The sequence below is a fragment of the Lytechinus variegatus genome, chromosome 1 (genome assembly GCF_018143015.1).
Source record: "Lytechinus variegatus isolate NC3 chromosome 1, Lvar_3.0, whole genome shotgun sequence".
NCBI lineage: Eukaryota > Metazoa > Echinodermata > Echinoidea > Temnopleuroida > Toxopneustidae > Lytechinus > Lytechinus variegatus.
This window is the reverse complement of record NC_054740.1, coordinates 53,382,626-53,403,871: the sequence shown is the minus strand read 5'-3', so window position 1 is coordinate 53,403,871 and position 21,246 is coordinate 53,382,626. Positions and strand designations below refer to the sequence as shown.

Sequence of the window (21,246 nt, the reverse complement as noted above, 5' to 3'; positions counted from 1 at the left end):
GAGATAATAAAGAGATTGTATCTTTTAATGTTAGAAAAATAATTGTTTACCGGTACTTTTATTCCATATCATATACCAGATAACAATTTTCATATGACGATATAAGGGCCATGTTTCTCTCTCCTACATGTACACATCTATATATCTTGAGACACACAAGGATTTGTAATACCAGCAAACATAAATATATACCCCTTCTCCTCATCCTTCCCTCCCCATTAATATCCCCCCCCTCAATCCTTTTTCCAGCGAGGAGTCAAATATAAATTGTCAATAAGTTCAAAGTATTCAAGACTCACTGGACTTCTTTCTTTGACCGTTTGAGCTTCAAGATCTCGGCAATGAGCCTGTCCTCGTCACGGCGGAGCCTGAAGTTGTGGTTTTCATACTGGTACTCCAACCTTCTAATGTTATCATCGATAGCCTGGATGGTCTTGTGTGGCAGATTGGCTTTGATCTTGGAAAGTACATCGCTCTGCAGTGATTCGAGAATTCACAACACAAAGCTTGTTAAACATAAATACAAGATAGCGCTTTTGACAAGAGTTTCAAAGCGCTATTTATACATACATAAAATGAAAGAGAAAATTACATGTGAACAATTCCCAATACAAAATAAAATGTTACCTATTAATTATCAAGATGTTACAGTAACTTTTTAAAATGAGTTAAAAAAAGAATCCAATAAATTCCCATCCAAGTGTATGCACATTTTTTTTGAAATTCTGGCACAAAATGATGTTGAGAAAGGAGTAAAAGAATCACATTCCAGCCAGGAGTTGGGCCTTTTTTTTCTGAGCAATGATAAAATACAGTCCCACATGCCTTTATCTGTGTTGCTGATCTTATATGATCACATGTTTACCAAGCAAGCAAGCTTATAATACGTTTTTCTTTCTAAGAAAAACTTATCAATTGTTCAGTTTGAAAAAAGAGGCCATTTGAGAATGGCTTATGCCATGAAGTCATTTGCCGAACTTTAAATGGAATCAATTCAACTACTTTGTTAAACATCACAGTATTTTCACACATGTTGTACTTCAGAAGCTTCACTCTTTGGTACTTCCTTTTCATTATTCATGAAGTTGCTAAATATATTTTTATTTATGACAGGCAAAATAAACATATCTTTATTCTATAACAGGCAAAAAATTATCATTCTGAATTTCAGGGGGGGGGGCTACTTTTCTATAAAACCTAATGCCTAAATCTGTAACAATTACATGTACATCAGACACCAGGAACTCAGTTTTATAATTATGAGGGGAGCAATAAAAAGCTCTAATACTTTTAAGCAATAACACACATTTAAAATGAGACAGATATTGCATAAAGTATTCAGGTCATCCCATTTTTCTGTCTCCTTTGGTTGTTGGTTTAAACTTAGTGTAGGGGAGACCGGGGTTAGTTGGAACATGGGGTAAGTTGAAACATTGTAATTTTCTTTAACGCCTGTAAAATAAATTTATGCAATACTGCCCTCAATTTATTGCGATAATACTTCAACACTGTTGTATTATTAATAACGATAAATTGAGGGCAATATTGCATAAATTTATTTTACAGGCTTTAAAGAAAAATTACAATGTTTCAACTTACCCCATATTCCAACTAACCCCAGTCTCCCCTACATGTACATTCCTCCATCCTTTTTGTCATCGGACAAAAAAGCTTTCTTTGTATGTCAAATAAGAGCTCTTTGCAGTGCCCCCCTAACAATCCCCTTTAATGTAATTTGGTAATTGTGTGTTATTCATAAAACCTTGACTGAGAATGAGGTTTTCAAGGTTGGCTCTTATACACTGTAGTTCGATCATTGACTGACACTCAATTCTAAATTCAGGTCTGATGTCAGAATAGAGATTCAATTCATTCATTTCATTTACTTCACTCGATCAAAATAACATACACGATACAGGTATATAAGAAATACATAATGGCAAGAACAAAACAAAGTAACAAAAATGATAATACAGTAAATAGTGAACAGAGCAGGCTTCGAGTGTGGACTGTACATGGAAGTTAAGTGCTGTACAAATAATACAGAAGTGTATGATCTACATGTAGCTAGATTTCTAATTTTTCTGCATTTGTTATTTTATGTCACAAAATCCACTTCCCTAAGGCGAGCGATATCTCGCTCTTCCTGAAATGGATTAAAACTCCCCTTAAAACTGAGTCCCTGAGATACACTTTAAAATGGCAGTGAAGTGGGATTTTCCCCAGTAATTCTGTCCCTGATTAACAAGCAGTTTTATGAAAAACATCACTAACATAAAACGAGAGAGTTTATTGCTCTGATTCCATCAATTGGATAATACCTGGACACAGTCAGTTAAACACACAACGTTTATAACGCTTGATTGTAAAGATTTTTTTTTTCATTGAATTACAATGATCACTACATACAGTCAAGCATAATAAAGACCTTAAAATGACATGACATGACTGACAACAGAGAGAGTCTCGTAGGTACACTATGAAATTTTCAAATCAATATGTTTTCTTCATATTTTCATGTAAAATAAGATCATAAACCATATTGAATCTTAATTCTACATGTACACAATAAATGAAGAAGACGATAGAGTAAAAAGTCAGCAGCCAATACTATTCGTACTCAGTCTGCCAACAAGTAGCAATTAGGCACACGTACAATAATCATAAAGGAATTTTCAACCATAACAAAAGAGTTCAAAAACTAGCTGGGCCTACATGTAGTACAGACATGTACAATGTACATGTCTTCTGTAATCATAAACCATAGTTCAACAAAACAAGGTCACTTTGAGAATCACAGATTGGCAATAAGCCCAATGCATATGTAACCTAAAAATGCCAGTTGATTGTGTTTTGTTGGTTTGAGTGCATTTAAAATATGTTTTGATACCTTCGACAATAACACAGCTTTTTAACACAGCTTTTTATAGGTTAAGGAGTTGTGTTGACTACCTTTATGCACATATTGTAGGTCAAATAACACATCCTTTCTTTGTGATTTACATGTACATGTAGGCCTACAAGAAGTTTGCCCAAGTTCAAGGTCCTGGTTTCATAAAACTTGTTTTCGAAGGCCCCTGATACATGTACATGTATGAGCTACTGAAATGGTGTGATTCTGTGATCTAACTGAAATCTAGCAAATTTACGTTCATGTGAAACAGGGCCTTCAAATGACATATTCATGTAGGCCTGCAAAATTCATCATCTGGACTCCGTAACACATAGATTCAATAGTGATCGATCGCTAAATGAACTGACTAATCAATATCAATGTTACATGCGCATTATACATGTACATGTACTGACCAGGGACCAATCAGTGCAGTTCTTTCATATTTGCAATCCATCGCAAACCTTGTGTTACGGAGCCCTGGTGAGCGCTGCATGAAACATAGTCAGTTGTTTTTACTGACTATGTGTTATAAGCTACTGAAATCCTTGCATCTGATTGGCCAAGAGCAAATCTGTCACTGAAAGTCACTGAGAAGATGCTTCATGCAACACTCACTAGGTGACCCTTAAAAAATTGGGTGAATTCTTTTTAATTTTTGATAAATAGGAAAAGTTGCATGTGATCATTTCAAAATCTCAAATTACAGTAATTTGGGTCACTGGAGAATTTCTTTTTAAGTTTAGACAGTCCTACTTTATGTAGACAGTCCTACTTTATGTAGAAACTTGCTACATGTAAAACATATTTGCATAGCAATCATATCAAAACAGCAAACTGTGATGATATACATGTATGTCACAAAATTTGTGTTGAGAGAGAACATTAGTAAGATTATTCATTACAGCCTTGTGAAGTTTATTAAGTGAAATGTATGTTTATCTCTGATAAAGCAGCTTATATTTTGTAGCCAGGTTTAATAATCAATATTGATTAGCTTTTAGAAGTTATTACAAAGTTTGTTTATAAATGACCATGAATTGTATGTACGCATGAGCATCCTACCTTCTTTGAGATGTCATCACTGAGTTTACGAATATCTTCATCAAACTCTTTGCGTTTGGCAATGTTGGCTTCTTTCGATTCCCTGATGCTCTTCTGATCTTTCAAGAGGAGTTCCCTTTCTGCCGTTTCAGCCGGTGAACTTTCATTGTTGGGTCTACCCAAAGATTTCTGAAAAGAGAGAAATTTGTTGGATTAGTATATTTTTGTCAAGAGTTTTTGACTTGTTCCATCATCATCATCATCACCATCATCATCAATCACACCACCATCATCATCATCACCACCACAACCACCATCATCATCATCATCATCACCACCACAACCACCATCATCATCATCCACACCACCATCATCATCATCACCACCACAACCACCATCATCACCATCATTATCATTATCATCACCATTCACACCACCACCAATCATCATCACCATCATCATCATCATCATCACCATCATCACCACCACCAATCATCATCATCATCATCACCATCATTATCATCATCATCATCATCTCCATCACCATCATCATCATTATCACCATCACCATCACCATCATCACCATCATCATCATCACCACCACTACCATCATCATCATCATCATCATCATCATCATCACCTTCATCATCATCATCATCTCCATCACCATCATCACCACCACCATCATCATTACCATCATCATCATCGTTCACACCACCATCATCATCACCACCACAACCACAATCATTACCATCACAATCATCACCACCACCACCATCATCATCATCACCACCACCAAATCATTACCAGTTCGGCCTCCTTGCCACTGATCCTTTCTGTAAGTGATTGCAGATCTCGTTCATGAAGACGCCTGTTGGGTTGTCGTACGACCCTCCTCTTCCCAACCCCTGAAGAAAAGAAAAAGAGCATTTAAAGACAAATTAGATTATGAGAAGTCAATAAAAAAAAACAGTGCATGGAATAATTTTACTCCTCACATTTGATTAGCATTTCTGGTTGTAGGAGAAATTCTTTCAACAATGTTTTGTACAGTCCTATTTTTAGAAAAAAAATGCTACACAAAGGAAATTTTTGCAACTCTCTTCAACTGTGGATGGAATTGTGATGCTATAACAGGAAAATTATCCCCTGCAGTGGAGTAGACACACTTCATGTATTAAAGTGAAAGTTCATCTTGAAAAAAGTTTATTGTAAAAATAGTAGAAAAAATAATAAGATTTGAGGAAAATCCCTAAAAGAATAAAAAAAAAAAACATTATTAGAATTTCATTATTCGGATTTGTCACATCATATGCCAGCAGCTTTCCCACATATCTTATGGCAAAAAATCAATAAAATGTCATTTTCTCAGAAATTTGTTTAATGGTTTTATTGTACCTTCAGTATATCAAATCATGCCTCCCCACTCCAGAAAGAAATAAAACGAGTCATCATGAACCATTATAATTTGAAATCTATGCATCTTATACTACATAACCATGTATGGGGCAGCTACAAGTATATGATGTCACAAACTTAAATTCTGAACTTTCTTAATTATTGATGAATTTTCCTAATAGCTTTACCAATACGAGTTATCTTTTTTTCTACAAGTTTTACACCAAACTTTTTGTCAGGGTGAACTTCCCCTTTAAAGAACATGTACAATGGCATTGAGTATCTCTTCAATCTGTCTATAGTGACCATCGAAGGGAGACACAAAATGCTGCCCTTATACACGTAGGCAAATGGCTGCTACAGGTTTTTACATGTACAGCTGTATATGCCATCTTGGGAGTCAAATACAGTGGTCACTATAAGCCGGTTGCTGCTTGCTGTAGCATGATAAATCTAGAATGGTCGCTGCTGACGTATGCAGTTTTGACAGTACACTGGACTTAAATTTTTCAATGCTATACAAATAGATTTCATTCACAGCTTCAAAAAAAACGATGACGTTCTTGTACTTTCGTTATTATTACTTCAATGAAAATTACAAATTATAAAATGGTAACTAAAAAATTCACACAAAACAGGTGATACTATTAAACAGCGAAAAAAATACACGGGGGCAGCGAGCGAATTCGCCCCGGAAATGCCTAAAGTCGCCCTCGAAATCACCCAAAATCCCCTGGGGGGGGCCACTTACATTGACAGGTGGATACCATGCGCGACCAAAAAAACACATAAAAAGGATGTCTTTTTCACGATAAGGCACGTTACGTACGTAACGTGATAAGGGTGTCAAAAACACAAAAATAGTTCACATGACAATGACGAGAAAATAAAAATACTTCATTATTCATATAATAAAATACAAAAGAAATAGTGAGTGAGTGATGTTATCAGTTCCCTCATTTGAATACTGACCGAGATGTATATATAACTGTTTTGTGAAATGAAGGGTAGGGTTTCACACGCCAATACTTGTTAAGGGGTGCATTTTCAGAATATGGAAATTACGTATTTTTGATAGGGTGCTTTTTGAGACCCCATGGTTGTGCATGGTATCCACTCGTCAATGGAAGTGCCCCCCAGGCCAAAATCATGCTTTCAGGGGCGACATAAAATCTTAATGTCGCCCCCGAAATTATTGCCGAGCGATCAGCGGCCAAAGAGCGCCACATGCTCGAGCTCTGCTTACTATTTAAAAAAAAAATAGTTTTTCCATCCACATGGTATGAAAAAAAAAATCAACGCAATGGTAAGGAAACAGTTGCATGTATAAGGGTCCATTATGAGTACATGTACCACAATGTGCAATTTCTAATGCACATTTTCCCCTACAGATATCACGATTCTGTGATAAAAAAAATTGTATTACACAGGAAATAAATCCCAGAGTCTAGTAACCTCGCATTGGTGAGTTTTCATTCAGTTTTGCTTTTCAAAACGGCCTACATATGCACATGTAGTAACATCCAAAATTACTTAACTTATTTGCTAATTATAACTTACAAATCATTATTTTATATTTTTCTAGGGGATGAGGTAAAGATCAGACAATAAATCATCAAACAAAGCTCGATCTATTTTACAAGGCCGGCAAGAGGCTCACGCACACACACATTGGCGCTTGTACCAGCTAGCCAGTCTGAGCTCTGTCTCTCTGCCAGAGCTGTGGGGGACAATTCGCTCAGTAAAGGCCTCAATGATGGTGATTTTCTGTTTCAGACAATTTACATTTCGGGTATATTATAGTATTCAAAACTGCCAATAAAGTTTGATGATTTCTTCAATGTCAGTTATTAATGAGTTCATTCTCACCAAATTTGGACTCCCCAAAAGAGAAATGCAATTTTCATGGAGATCTGCGTTTTCAAAGAACTTCAGGAATATTGTAATAGAATAGATGGAGTAGAAATTAGATTCATCTATATCAAAGTTCAACTCAGTCACACCCAAGAAACACACCCACAACCAAGATTATAAGCATGAAAAAATAACTTAAAAAATCATACAATATTAAACAATAGTAATAATTCATTAATAAGTGAATAGGTTTTCCTCAAAATACAAAAACGTAGCATTTGAAAAGGGCCCCGAAATAAGTATCCCCCAAAAGGTAGAAATGGAGCCCCAAAATTTTACAAAAAATTGAAAATGGAGCCTCCGCAAAAAAATGATTAATTTTTTCCCTGCTTTTAAACATAAATAGGTTCAGAGCGTGTGATAAAAATACCACAGCATCCTTGCCTACAGCATGGCATTATACACTGTATATCAAAATAAATACTATACATACATGTACATGTAATGCTAGATTTTTTCTCAGAAATGACAGAAATCATGAATGCATATCACAATACACTTGTAGAATAATTGTAAATTACATGTACCTCTCTAATGGAGAAATTGGAGATTTTTATGAAAGTTTAATGATAAAACAGGTCTCATGCTAATTCATCTCTGGTTCATTACCCCTATGTACAGGGACTTTCATGTTTCTATTTATAACAAAGCATGTTTAGATAATTTTATTCTATAGTTCATGTACTGAAAAAAAAAATTATTATTGATTATAAATACCAGGTGAGTGTTTCATAACACTGTATGTTATTTGACTGGTGATCCTTTCTTTAGGGTAAACGATACACGCCAGATTTTCATTGGTGTCGTCTAGTTCCTTACTACATGTAAGTGTCACCAGTCCTTAGCAAAGTTGTTCATTATTAAGTCTTTTTTAAGTTGCTCACAATACAAGAACAGCGTAACATCCACCAGTAGTACTGATATGTTGAACCCCAGAATAGTCCCACAGATGTTAAACCAGTTTACAACCAACACAATAAAGATCCTGTTTACAATCTTTCCATCACAGGTGGACTCTCTTGTGTCATGATAAACCATTCAATGACATATTGGTATCAACCACAGAAATAAAAGAATATGAATGTCTATACTTTGAACTCTATCCAAGAGACCACAAAACCACACAGATATTGGCAATAACATATGAACAATCCCTGTCCAATAATGGATGATAAATGTGTTTGTTATGTGTGCATTTCTCTCATCCTTAATAAATTGAAACTACGGTACCTTCTTTATGTACATTGTACATGTACACTCTCTATCTCCCTCTCCCATTCCCTCACTCAACACCCCCCCCCCCATGACTACATGTACAGTGTATAGCTTCTTATACCCTGGGTAATACAACATGTATTTGCCAATCTATATAAAGTCTACATGTATCTGTCATTTTTTTTTTAACTTTTAATCCTCCCCACTCAAGTTCAGACTACAACAAAGCACACAAAACTTAAATTAAATGAACAAAATTGGTACTGGTGAATTCCTCCTCTCCTCCCCCATCCAGTTTATAATGCATAGTGGGTATGTGCCGCAGAGGGGACCCCATTTTTACACTCAAATTTCCGTTCCAAGGCAATAGCATTTTTGTCTTATTGAGAAAAAGAACAAAGAAAGCAGCTCAAATGCATAGCATTTTCTTCTTATCGAGGAAAAAAAAAGAAAGAAATCCACTCCAAAGCTTCGCATATTTTCCGTTACGCCGTTCCGGCCGTATTGCTCTGCTACAATGAGCTCCAATTTTGGAGAAAAGCGGCCGCAAAGCGCTGTCCGACCATCACCTCTGCGCTGGCGCACCCAGTGCCTATGCCGCCGGGCTAGCTGCATGCACGTATGCCCGTACCATAGGGATGAATACGCACTCACATGCAGGCGACCAGTTCCAAGGACCCCCGTTTTCACAAACATTGTAGTTCTGAAGCCCGCTCCGAGGACCCTCCTTTTTACAATAAGCCCGCTCAAAGGCCCCCGTTTTTAGTCTCACTCGCGGCACAGACCTACTACATGTACATGTACTTTTTTGGTCGAGTACACCCCGCCGCCCCCCCCTCCCCCATATCAATGTTTACAGACTGTCTAAAGCTTTGGTCATGGACCAATAATAATTCCATTTCATTTTATTTATTTCCTTTTTCAACATTTAACATTTTTCCTTGTACAATATTCACTAATACATGTAGAACATATACAGTAAGCAATGAAACATACCATTTTTTTAGTACACAGTGGCCACAGAACATTATTATCAGCCATTACATGTACATTGATAATACATAGGCCTACGTTCAAATCAAATCTACTGTATGTCTGTTCAGATTTCTCTTCTGCAAAGTAATGTACATTATCATGCGCCATCACTGTTACATTAAAGAATAATGCGAATCCATCTGAAATACTTTGTGAAAGTCATTTTTTTAAGTTGAAAGAGAAAGTAAAAATTTAATGAGGAATATCAAGAGGATGTACAAATAAATGATGGATCCTCTTTTTACTTCCACCGGCTACACGTGTCTGAAGCTATTGCATACGCCTTCAAACGTCCGGGCAAACTTTAACATTGTTTACCGTGTCTACTGAACTTAACTCTTCAATTCCTGTATGAGGAAGTTTCGCTAGAAAACGGAAAACTCAATTTCGAAGGACTTGGTCTGTTTCCTCTATGGGAAATGCAGACAGGAATCTTATTTCACTACAAGCGGACGACTTATCACACTATCTTCTTTTTTATTTAAAGGAAGTAATGAAGGTTGACAGGTACCCATGTACTTTTTTTCCACATTAAAATTAAACTAATATACAACCCTGAACTTGTTGCTGTTCTTTTATGCTCTGACAAGCTCATGTCCTACGGACAAATTGCTGCAGAGAGTAAAGTAATATTGCAAATATTAGTTCTTGAAAAGAACTAGAAAATTTCTTGGCTTCCACACAAAAAGTACATACAGGCCTACATTTAACATTGACAGTTTATTTAATAAACTTAATTTGTTATCACTAAATATCAGCCTTTGTAATACACCTGTACATGTACTTCTCACTCCTGTATTCTATGTACATGTAGGTCTACAATGTGTATTCAAGAATGCAATGTACAAGCAATAAATGTACATTTATACTTCACAATAAGCGCTGCATAGTAGTACATTTCAAGCAAGGAACTCCCACTTCTCTGCTTCAAGCAATCCTGACAGAAGATACATGTACAATCTACCTGTAGGAGGAGGCTGCTGCAGATTTTGTCTTTGCCTTTACGAGTCTGATGCTGTTTATACGCGAAATTTCAGCAGTGCCTGTGATGCGGAAGAAGAGTAGGGTAAACACAATGCTCTCCCAAAAAAAAATCAATTTTGTTTATAAAATTGAAATAGAAATCGGAAATAGAAATACTAAAAAATAATTTTGCCCAACTGAGCATCGGCCCGGCAGCCATTGAGCAGCACCAGATTGATGTCGTTGAAAAGGACATTTATTAGAGGACAGCAACAACTCCAATTTTTGGTCCGACACAGCCGGGGCTTTAAAGGTATTGTTTAACTTTGTGAGCAGCTGATTTAAAAAATTCTCAAACCAAGATGAAACATGTGTATAAGTGCATGTATTAGAACTAATAAACCCTGAAAACAACCATTATTGAGAATGAAAAGCTAAAACTACAAGACAAACCCCGATTTTGTAAATAGGCGTCTATAAGACCCCTGTTACATCTGAGAGATTTCCTACCTCGGGCCGGCCCGGGGCCTACCTCGGGTCGGAAAGAAATCAGATGTAAACATCCCAAACCTACCTCGGGCCACCTTTTAGCGAACCTACCCGAGACCACATCCAGAGGTAGTCTCGGGTAGGTATCGGGCCGGCCCCGGTCCACCGATTCGTAGATGTAAACGCACACAAGCTTTCGAACCTATCTCGGTCCGTTCGCCAGCTGTCAAATTACGTCATAGCGCGCGCTATCCCCTCCCCAGCCCCGTCGTTCTTCGAATGTTTTTGCGGCATGCGACACGTGAATTGTGATTGATAAAGTCTTTGATTTGAGTGAAAAGAAGCATTTTAAACGTATCCTTTTCAAGTCGATCATATCTTCAACGACTGCTGGGATCATCAGCATTCTTTCAGAATCTCGGGTAACTTCAATTAGCGCGCGCGAATTATTCGGAGCCTAGATCGAGAGCGCCTTTTAAAGGTGTCAGCAATCGGATGCCGCTCGAAACAGTACAGATAGGGCGATAGGGAGGAATGAACACTGTGATGTAAACAGACCACATTTCGGACTCGGTCCGTTCGCGAAGCTAATCCACCAACAATCCAGTCAAGGTTGCAAGTGGACTCGGTCGGGTCTCGGGTAGGAAACTTTCAGATGTAACAGGGGTCTTATAGACGCCTAAATAGTACACATAAGTGTATGGGATGAAATGAAGATGGTGTTTCCGGTCACTTTGTATTTCAATTTTTAAAGTACTAAATAATTATTTTGGAACGCAATTTTTTCTGGGCTTCATTTTTGTAACATATCGCAGACACAGGTGACAAGTGTGACCTTCTAGCTCAGATTTTTTAAAAGTCAAACCAATGTTAACCAATCACTTTAACTCCCTACATTGTACATGTACCTACCAGTTGTGAGACAGATGCTCTACCAACTGAGCCAACACACCGGTTAATACCTTTGCACTCCCTGTCTTGCAATATTATAGACTTAATTGACATATTTTTTTTTAGAATTCATTTCAGCCTGGGTTTTTTTCTAAAAACCGCCGAATGATTACCGGTAATAAAGCTAATGAGCCTATGTTAGGATCCACTGTGCGATTCAGCTGCGTTGCATCTTCTTTTAAAACGAATATGAAAAAAAGGTAACATACCATAATGACTGACAAAGACATGTAGGCAGCAATACTGAGCATTCGGTGCCATGATGTAACTCAATGGGAAAAACTTGATTGACGATGCCTACATGTACATGTAAGAGGTATAACTTTCTACGAGTGAAGTTGTTTTCAAATAAGTTAATTATGAGATATCGATGTTTATATCCATCATTCATAGGAAGCTAACAATTGAAACAAAGAGAATACACTTGTTGAAACAAGTCTAATTTGACTCGACATGTAAACACACTTCCTGATGCAAGGACAGCACCTTTTTATTTGCCGACCAAGTTCATTTGAACATGCTTCATTTAGAAGTCTGAAAATTCATATTAGAAGAGGGGTATTAATTTCACTCCCTTCCATAAACCCATTCTTTTGAGAACCTACATGTACATGTAGATACAGTGCTATATTACACTTTGTTTCAGCAGTTTGCATTGCGATCATTATTACATGTACTTACATGTAGACATTGGATTCTGGCATGCCCCCACACAATGTGTGCATTTCTTCACTCCCTGGGGAGCATTCTGACAAGCGTTCCAAGACTAAATTACTAGGCATACGACATAGGCTTCCGCATCCTATCAGGTACCCTCAATACATGTAACACCTGGGTGGAGAATGGCAAAGTGTAGATTAACACCTTGCCAAAGAAATCTAAGCCATGGGGGATTCAAACACACGACCCTCTGATTGCATGGCAGAGTCCAAACTGCTACACCACAGTGCTTCCCAAGTGTAGGCTTGCTATAAAGTTCAATGAAAGGTGACAGGCCATAGTTGAGAATCAAGTTGGAACATGTTCAGACCCCACCACCTTACAATTGTTTTGAAATCTGTTATACCCCATTGAATTAAGACTTCCTCCCCCCCAAAAAAAAATATATAGAAACGTTGTATATGCTATACGATGCTCTCGCTGCACTAAGCTTTACATCAGGGAGACCAAACAACCTCTGGGCTGACAGAGTAACAGAGCATCTCCCTTCGATCCGACTTACATGTAACACACCTGGCCTTCCAGTAGCAACGCATTTCAACCAACCTGAATTTTCATCAACGATCTACAGGTATGCGTTGCCATCTCTTGCGAACGTGAGACGGATTGCAAACTCAAAGAAGAGAAGCTGATCTATAGTCTCGGGTATTGACCTTGCTACGGCCCTCTCCATACTACTGATCTCAAATATATATATATGTATATATATGTACGACAGCTTTGGCAACTCTTTATTTAAATATTTTGTGAAAGAAATGGATGAAGAGAACAATGGTAGGCATAGCTTAAATCAAGGTTTCCCAGAGCTATCTGCCCTTTAGAAAAATTGGTGATGCCGGAAAAATTTCTCTGCCGGGAATCGAACCCAGGCCCCCAACTTTGAACGCCGGTGCCTTAACTACTAGACCACAGTGACTAGTTAATGGCTAGGGCGACCCCGATCCGATTGACCATCAGATGGACAGATTTTCGACACCATACCAAATATAATTTCCTTTCTCGGGTGTAGGTGGGTTTTGAACAACGACAAGCCGCCATAATATAAATCACAAGTAAATGCCGTAGAAATACATGTATAAAATCACAGATTTTAAAAGGAGCATAATAGCTCTCAAAAAATGAAAGGTACATGTACTGTAAAGTAACAATCTTCGTCATACATTTTAGGCTACATGTACATTCATATAGGCCTACATGTTAAAATTTAATATTGACACTCGGGAAGCATGTATATTTATGCACACAAAGTGGTCATTGCAATTCTGTAATACATGTACAGCTATTAGAATTGTACAGAAGCTAATGTGCATGTACAGTATGTAAATCCCCAGACATACAGTTGACGCCAGAAGTTTATATGTACATACATGTACACCCAGGAAATTCAAAGAAAAGTCGACACTTGCCAAATATAAAATTTACTGTATCTTGTAAAATATTTGTGCTACATGTATCATGACAAATTTGATATCAAATGAATGAGTACATGTACATGTATGTCATGTTCCTTCATCACATTGCTATGTCATCAGGAGCTTATAAATATTCAGGTGTCATTTTTTCCTAGAAAATCTTCATATTTTAGACAAATTAAAAATAAAAACTTGTGAAAAACGTTTCAACATTTGTGCTAGTTACTTCTCAACACAAACATTTCAGATTACACAATTTTATTAAGTGGTGACATATCATGATAGAAAATGTAAAATAAATCATAGATTTGACATTTATATATTTCTATGAGACAATGTTTGAAAATATAATAAACAATAGAATACATTTGGCATGAATTTTCCTTTTTTTTCCTCAAAGAAAATTCCACCTGAAATAAACTTTAATCACAACAGCATCCCAATCATGTGAAAAAGCTTAATACACTCTTTCATTTGATACCAATTTTGTCATGGTAGTATGTACATTTCTGAAGATATAGCAAATTTTACAATGTTTGGCAGGCAAACAAATTTAACTGAATTCCATGGGTGTATGTAAACTTTTGGCCTCAACCGTACATGTAGGCTACTGTATGTAACACAGAAGTTGTGTGAGGTTTTTTAGCACACGTAGACCTACTGTACATGTACAGGCCAACATGTACATGTACATGTAAACCTTCTCATTAGTGCAAGTGCCCTTTACATGCATACTGCACATGAATTGAACATACATGTAGGCCATATAAAATAAACTCATAGCAGGCCTACAGTATCCATGACTAATCACTAATATACCCATACATTCGGATTGGTAAATTTTGAATATAATTATTTGAAATGTGTGAAGGTCAGCCACTCGTCAGGGCTATTAATAACATGTCACAGCATTTCCTACATACAATTCAATACAATACATGTACATGTACATGTATTCTGTTTACACTGTGTGTTTTGTACAATGGAATCTACAGAGGATGCATGTACAGTACCAGTATGTGTCCTCATGTTCCTGGGCATACGAATTACTATACTACATTGTATTTACATGTATTAAAGCCCGTAATTATCATACCTTAAAACACACAAAGTCACAACTACATGTACATGTACTTCTGCAGGGATTTTCCCTTGAAGGGATATTTTCAATGAAAACAGTAACTTTGCTTTTTAGCAAGTCCAAGTTGTATGAATGCACAAGGTTTGAAGCAAAAATATTTCAGTTTTCTTTTTAAATTCACTGGTACTTTTTGTTGCTTAGGGAGGTGTAAATACATTTATTAAAGGATCTTACAATGTAATAAATTTACTGGTACTTTTTCTGCTTAGGGAGGTGTAAATACATCTATGAAAGGATCCTACACTGTACAATTAAATGCAATACAATACAAGAATGGATGCATTCCATTAATATTTCAATGAAAATATAATACTACTGTTATTGAAGTTTTACTTTACACGCAATTCAATAATGTACATTGGTGTCAATGGCTGTAGACACAAAAGATGATGACATCCCATAGTTTGGTACACGTGTACCTAAAACCAAGCAACCCCTGCCCTGGGCTGGGTTATTTTGTTCAGCCAAGGATTACACCATCTCCTTCTGTTTCGATGCAATCCCAGGCCACTGTAGTCTACTACCCTAGACCCATGTAGTGTGTGGTTTGTAAATCCAGGGACTTGTATGCAGTCAAGCACAAAGATTGACACTTTTGGTCACACCCAGAATCAAATGATTTATTGTGCAGGGGGGGGATATGTACAGTACATGTACATGTATGTATATCATGTTTTACAGTAACAGGAGGCTTTATGCCACAGTAATACCAGTGTAGTTATTTTTTTTCTGTCTGTGACATTCCAATGGTTGATATTTCTTATCTTTGTTAGTACTGAAATGTATTGTTCTTTATATTTTTTTGCCTAATAAATAATGATAATGAAACATATGTGGGCTTTAATTAACCTACATATTGTATGTATTCAAGAATTCATCTCTACAGGTATGTACCTGTACAACTGGTTTTCATATGAAAGAGAAGGATATTATTATCCATATAAACAACATAAAGAACAGATATATACATGTGAATATATACATGTATGTACACCTACGCAAATACATGCACAAACATAATGTACATGTGCATGGACATACATATTCATACATGTATGTGTAGTTATACCAAAATTGTACATTGTACAAAATTACAGGTTACATGTACATGTGCACTGTCTTTTTTTAATAGAGATTGTGATGGTGGATGAACTTAAAATAAATAACATATAAAGTAGGGGCATACCTGGCTGTAAAGTATGTGCATATGCATGTATACCAGATTCAAGTCATAAAAGATATTTCAACTAATGCATGCCATTGGTTTTTTTCTCTTTTTTTTTCGACAGGCACATACATGTATGGCGCACTGTAATACCTGTAATGTACATGTATTGTAAGTCACATCTGTATTGGGATGAAGGTAAAATTAATTACATATAATTTAAAGTACATTTTGTAGGCCTAAATGTGTGCATATTCTATTAAATGAATAACAGCTCTAGAGTCATGACGTTGATATGTTCTACATACATGTACATGTACATGTATGATGCAGAAACAGGGAGTTGGGGGTACACCTAGGCCCCGTCTCACAAAGAATTGCGATTGATCCGATCAATCACAACTATGGACGGCCAGCAACTTCAACATCTACATGTATCATCTACAATACATGTACATGTATTATGCATGTTTGTTCAAAATATTTTTCAGCTATGATGTATATTCACGCATTCATTGATTGATTTCTTAAAAATTCACTGCGCTTCTCTTTGTTTACAAAGGACACTGTGCAAATTTCCCGTAGAAAAATTATGACACTGATGGATTTCCATAAAGTTACGATTGATTGGATCAAACATAAATCTTTGTAAAACTGGGCCATGGATGAACATTCTATTCACGTGCATGTACATTTTACATGGACCATGTACATGTACAACTGTACACTAACAATTCCTTGCATGCACAATGCATGAAGAGTTTACAGCAGAGCATGTGGAAGAATACAGTAAGGGTAGCCTAACCACAAGCAGCACAGACCCTGGCATTCTCAGAAAACCATCAAGGCTGTTGATAGTGTCTTTCAAAGAAAACTGTTCACTTTATAATCTTAAGCCAAAATCAGTCCCATGCCCTTTGTCCCCTGCTGTTTTCAATTTTCACAAAGCTGAAAAAATCCCATTTTTATTACATGTAAAAATATCAAAATACAAATTTCCCTGGTTTTATTTTACATGTATTTGGTGATTTAAATGTGAAGTCAAAAAGTTGATAATTTATTACTGTACAAGAGAAATCAAACAAGCAACACTCTAGTCTAGAAAATCATCAAACTTGGATGTAAATTAAGAAAGTAGTGACACTTTAATAATAATTTGCTTGTACACGTACATGTGAGGTACACATTTTAGCTGGTATGCTAATTTTGTTAAGTACATGTATGTTAATTATTCAAATGAAATGTGATTTTTTTTTCATTCATTAAAACATGAAAGACACATTGTAAAGTTTGTTTCTCTCAGAACATACATACACACAGGAGAATATTACCAGCTCATGCAATTCTTGTGATATGAAATGGGGTTTAATCACAATTTTTTTTCAGAGGATCCACTGGTAATGTAAAGCAGAAAACCTATGCAAAGTTCCTTTACTACATGTAGCTGCATTGCATGCTGAAAATTTGATACTAATGTAAAATCCACACAAAATACAAACATGTCTATTGTCCATACAAGTAGAACATTAAAAAAAATTCTAGGATGCCACAGATTTCTTATTTTACAATTACATTAGACTTTGAAAGTTTCAGTTATCACTACACGCTTGATTGATATTTTTGTTTCAAATCAACTTTATGCTGGGATTTAGTCCGGCTCACATCTTTAGATTTTCGCCTGCATTCACCTGTACATATCCAAATACAGACACACAGTAATTATGGTGAAACAAGCTTATGATCGCATTTCATAAGTTGGGTAAATACAAAAAAGGGTGGCAAAAGAGCAATATTCCCACATGGTGCCATGGATAAATTGTTGCTACATCACAGCATCTTGACCAAATTTTTTGGAGTAAGATTTCATTTTGAAGCTAGAACTATAGGATAAATATAAATTAGATCAATACAATTTCAGGAACAAAAACTATAGCACTTTTAAAGTAACGGGGGTGACGAAGCCGGTGAATGATTGAATGTTTATTAAACTCAATTACATGTAACAACTTACATGTACTATACTGTATGTAATATGACTGTCAGCCTCATATTTCTGCAACCTATTCAAATAGTAAACTAGAGAAATTTGGTTAATCATCTAATTTGTAAACTTAATGTTTAGTACAAATGTTGTGTATCATTGCAACAAACAGATCCATGATGAAGTAATTTCGCCAAGCATATACAGTGACAGGCATTTTGGGGGCAAAAATGTGAAATTAAATATTGTTAATTAGTGTAATCAAAATGCATACAATAGCAGATAATTATTGAATTTTTGTTACAGATTTAATTATTGATTAAAACTGCAAAATACATATACTAGGGTGATCCAATGTTGCATTAACTTTTGACACCATTTTATGTGCAGCAGATCAAATTTAAGAAAAACACATTTCAAAATTCACATTTGCAATGACGTCTATATAATAAATAGCTGTTACATGTATATCTGTCTGAGGATATGCGTCACATAGCTTGGCAAAGAACGAAAAGAAACAAGATGGAGACATAAACATCCGGCAGGTTTCCCCATCTTTTTATCATGCTTTTCTCATTTTTTTTAAATTAATTTCTTTTTCTCGTTCAAAGATGAAATCAATATCATATAAATGTAGGAGATGAAGTTGTATCTCATTTACATGATTTAGGGCTAGATTTAGAAGGAAAGTAGAAATCTCGGGGGCCAGAATTTCAGGGTTTTTGGCGGTACACGCACATAAATTGGACGCAATCCCCGGCTCCTGGAGAGTATAGCCAGGCGGCTTCTTGAGAGTAAAAATCATTTACTGATGTAGGCTTACCCTCAATGAAGCCAGGTATCCCGATCCATTCACGTGCGTGTAGGCCGCCAAACCCTGAAACTTTCGCCCCCGAGATTTCTACTTACTTTCCTTCTAAAAGATCTAGCCCTAAATCATGTACATGGGATGCAACTTCATTTCCGACATTTTTGCGCCATCGATTTTATTTTTAAAGAAGAATTCATCCAAAAAATTAGAAAAATATGGCAAGACAGAAGAGACTTGCCCAATGTTTACGCCGCAATCTTGTTTCCTTTTGTTCTTCACCAACGTTACCCGACGCATGCGTCTTGTCATGATATTTTTCTCTTTTTTGTGATGAATTCTTCTTTGAAAATGAAATCGATGGCGGCTCGGCGCAAAAATGTCGGAAATGAAGTTGCATCCCATGTACATGATTTAGGGCTAGATCTTTTAGAAGGAAAGTAGAAATCTCGGGGGCGGAAGTTTCAGGTTTTGGCGGCCTACACGCACATAAATGGATATGGATACCTGGCTTCATTGAGAGTAAGCCTATGTCAGTAAATGATTTTTTCCTCTCAAGAAGCAGGCAGGATAGGAGAGTAAGCACATGTTAATGAATGAATTTTACTCTCTCGGAGCCTCCTGGCTAGTGGCAGTGCCAGGAGGCAGATGGAAAAATTAAATGTCAGAAACATTTGTTTTTAGTAAGCTTTAGTTTTTAGTATACCGTATTACCGTTGTCGTTGACATTGGATGAGGCAAATAACTGGATTTCTATATATTATAGGCCCTAATAGGCCTAGTATTAGATTAATTTTCAACAATAAAATTGAGGGGGGAAAATGACTAAAAATAATTAATCGGTTAGCCTACTAAATTAAAGACAGTTTCATTCTTGCCGACTTCGTCATTGACATTTGGCAACTGTTACTGTCTGGCAATAAAGACACAGTAACGTACTTAACTACTTTGCAGGCCTAAACTTAAGTTTACTTTAAAGTAATTTAAACCTATAAATATTATTATTACTAAAATAAGGCTAAACCATTGGGCAAAATCAGACAAACACAAAGTAGAGAAGTCTACTGTTACACAGGTCAATCTAATTACAAATTTGGCCAGGATTTCAAATGAACCTCACCATCACTTCCAGATGAAGGTCGTAATTTCCCATCCTCCTCAGTATCTGTTGTCGCACTCGCTTCAGCCATCTCTCCGCGTCTCCGCCCTTGCTCTGCTCTGAGCTCCCCAGTGCTAGCAGCGCAGGAGAGCGAGAAAACACAGATTAGGTACCCGGAAGCTCAGGGCCGAATTACCGGTACCGTACCGGGAAGGATGCCAGAGTGGGTCCTCTGCTTTTGCCTTTTCTTCTGCTTAAATCGTATAACTGGGTTGTGACTTTCAGCAACCAAACTCAGTAATTTCAACTGCATTCTCCGCTGAAGGAATATCCATACCTCCAGGAATATATATCCAACTTATACATCCATAACAACTTTTTACAGAACAAAAAGGATCAGAAACGGGGATCGGCGAAGGCTGACTGTCTCCTTCGCAGCTAGCTCGAGCTATAGATATAACTTAGGATATCGATAGGGACTATATTACTGGACTATCGGCCGGATCGATCACGTGAGGTGAGTGTGTGTGTTAGATGTGTGCATACACATGCAATATACCGTACCGGTAATGCAAGGACGTCCGGACGTGTATAACATATGCAGAGATCTCTCTGTGTGTGTTGTTTTTGGGGGTTTATTCCTTGGTTTATTCAAGTTCAAAGAGCGAAGCGCGCGCCTGGTACAGAATAAGGCACGTACCGTGCTCGAAAAAGACGCAGGATCATATTCATTGAGGTCCGGCCATAGAGTTACGTATTTAACTCTATGGCCCGAATTCCCAAAGGTGACTATGCTGAGATATGTATACTCTTAATGGATCCCTATATATTCCCTGTTTGTGGTCAATATATACAAAAATTTCAGCTCGCGCTTCGCGCTCACATTGTTTGTTTAGCAAGGCAGGTATGGCAGTGTATCCTATTGCCGGACACCTTTATTTCAGTGCTTTAAAAATGACAACTAGAGGAAATACAATCAAGAAAAATTATCACTTGCTATTCCAAATATTCTGAAAAT

At 36.7% G+C, this 21,246-nt stretch overlaps 1 protein-coding gene across 1 annotated transcript in view; it reads right to left on the bottom strand.

Annotated features, from left to right (window-relative positions):
• Window positions 1-20,678, bottom strand: part of LOC121416715 — a 34,220-nt gene extending 13,542 nt beyond the window's left edge. Inside the window, exons 1-4 of the mRNA XM_041610178.1 lie at window positions 20,250-20,678; window positions 4,745-4,845; window positions 3,959-4,126; window positions 300-475 (exon numbers count right to left, since the gene is read on the bottom strand). Coding sequence (XP_041466112.1) covers window positions 300-475; window positions 3,959-4,126; window positions 4,745-4,845; window positions 20,250-20,319 — 515 coding nt within the window. The 5' untranslated portion in view covers window positions 20,320-20,678. The remainder of the gene's footprint in view (window positions 1-299; window positions 476-3,958; window positions 4,127-4,744; window positions 4,846-20,249) is intronic.
• Between the last annotated feature and the right edge of the window lie 568 nt (window positions 20,679-21,246).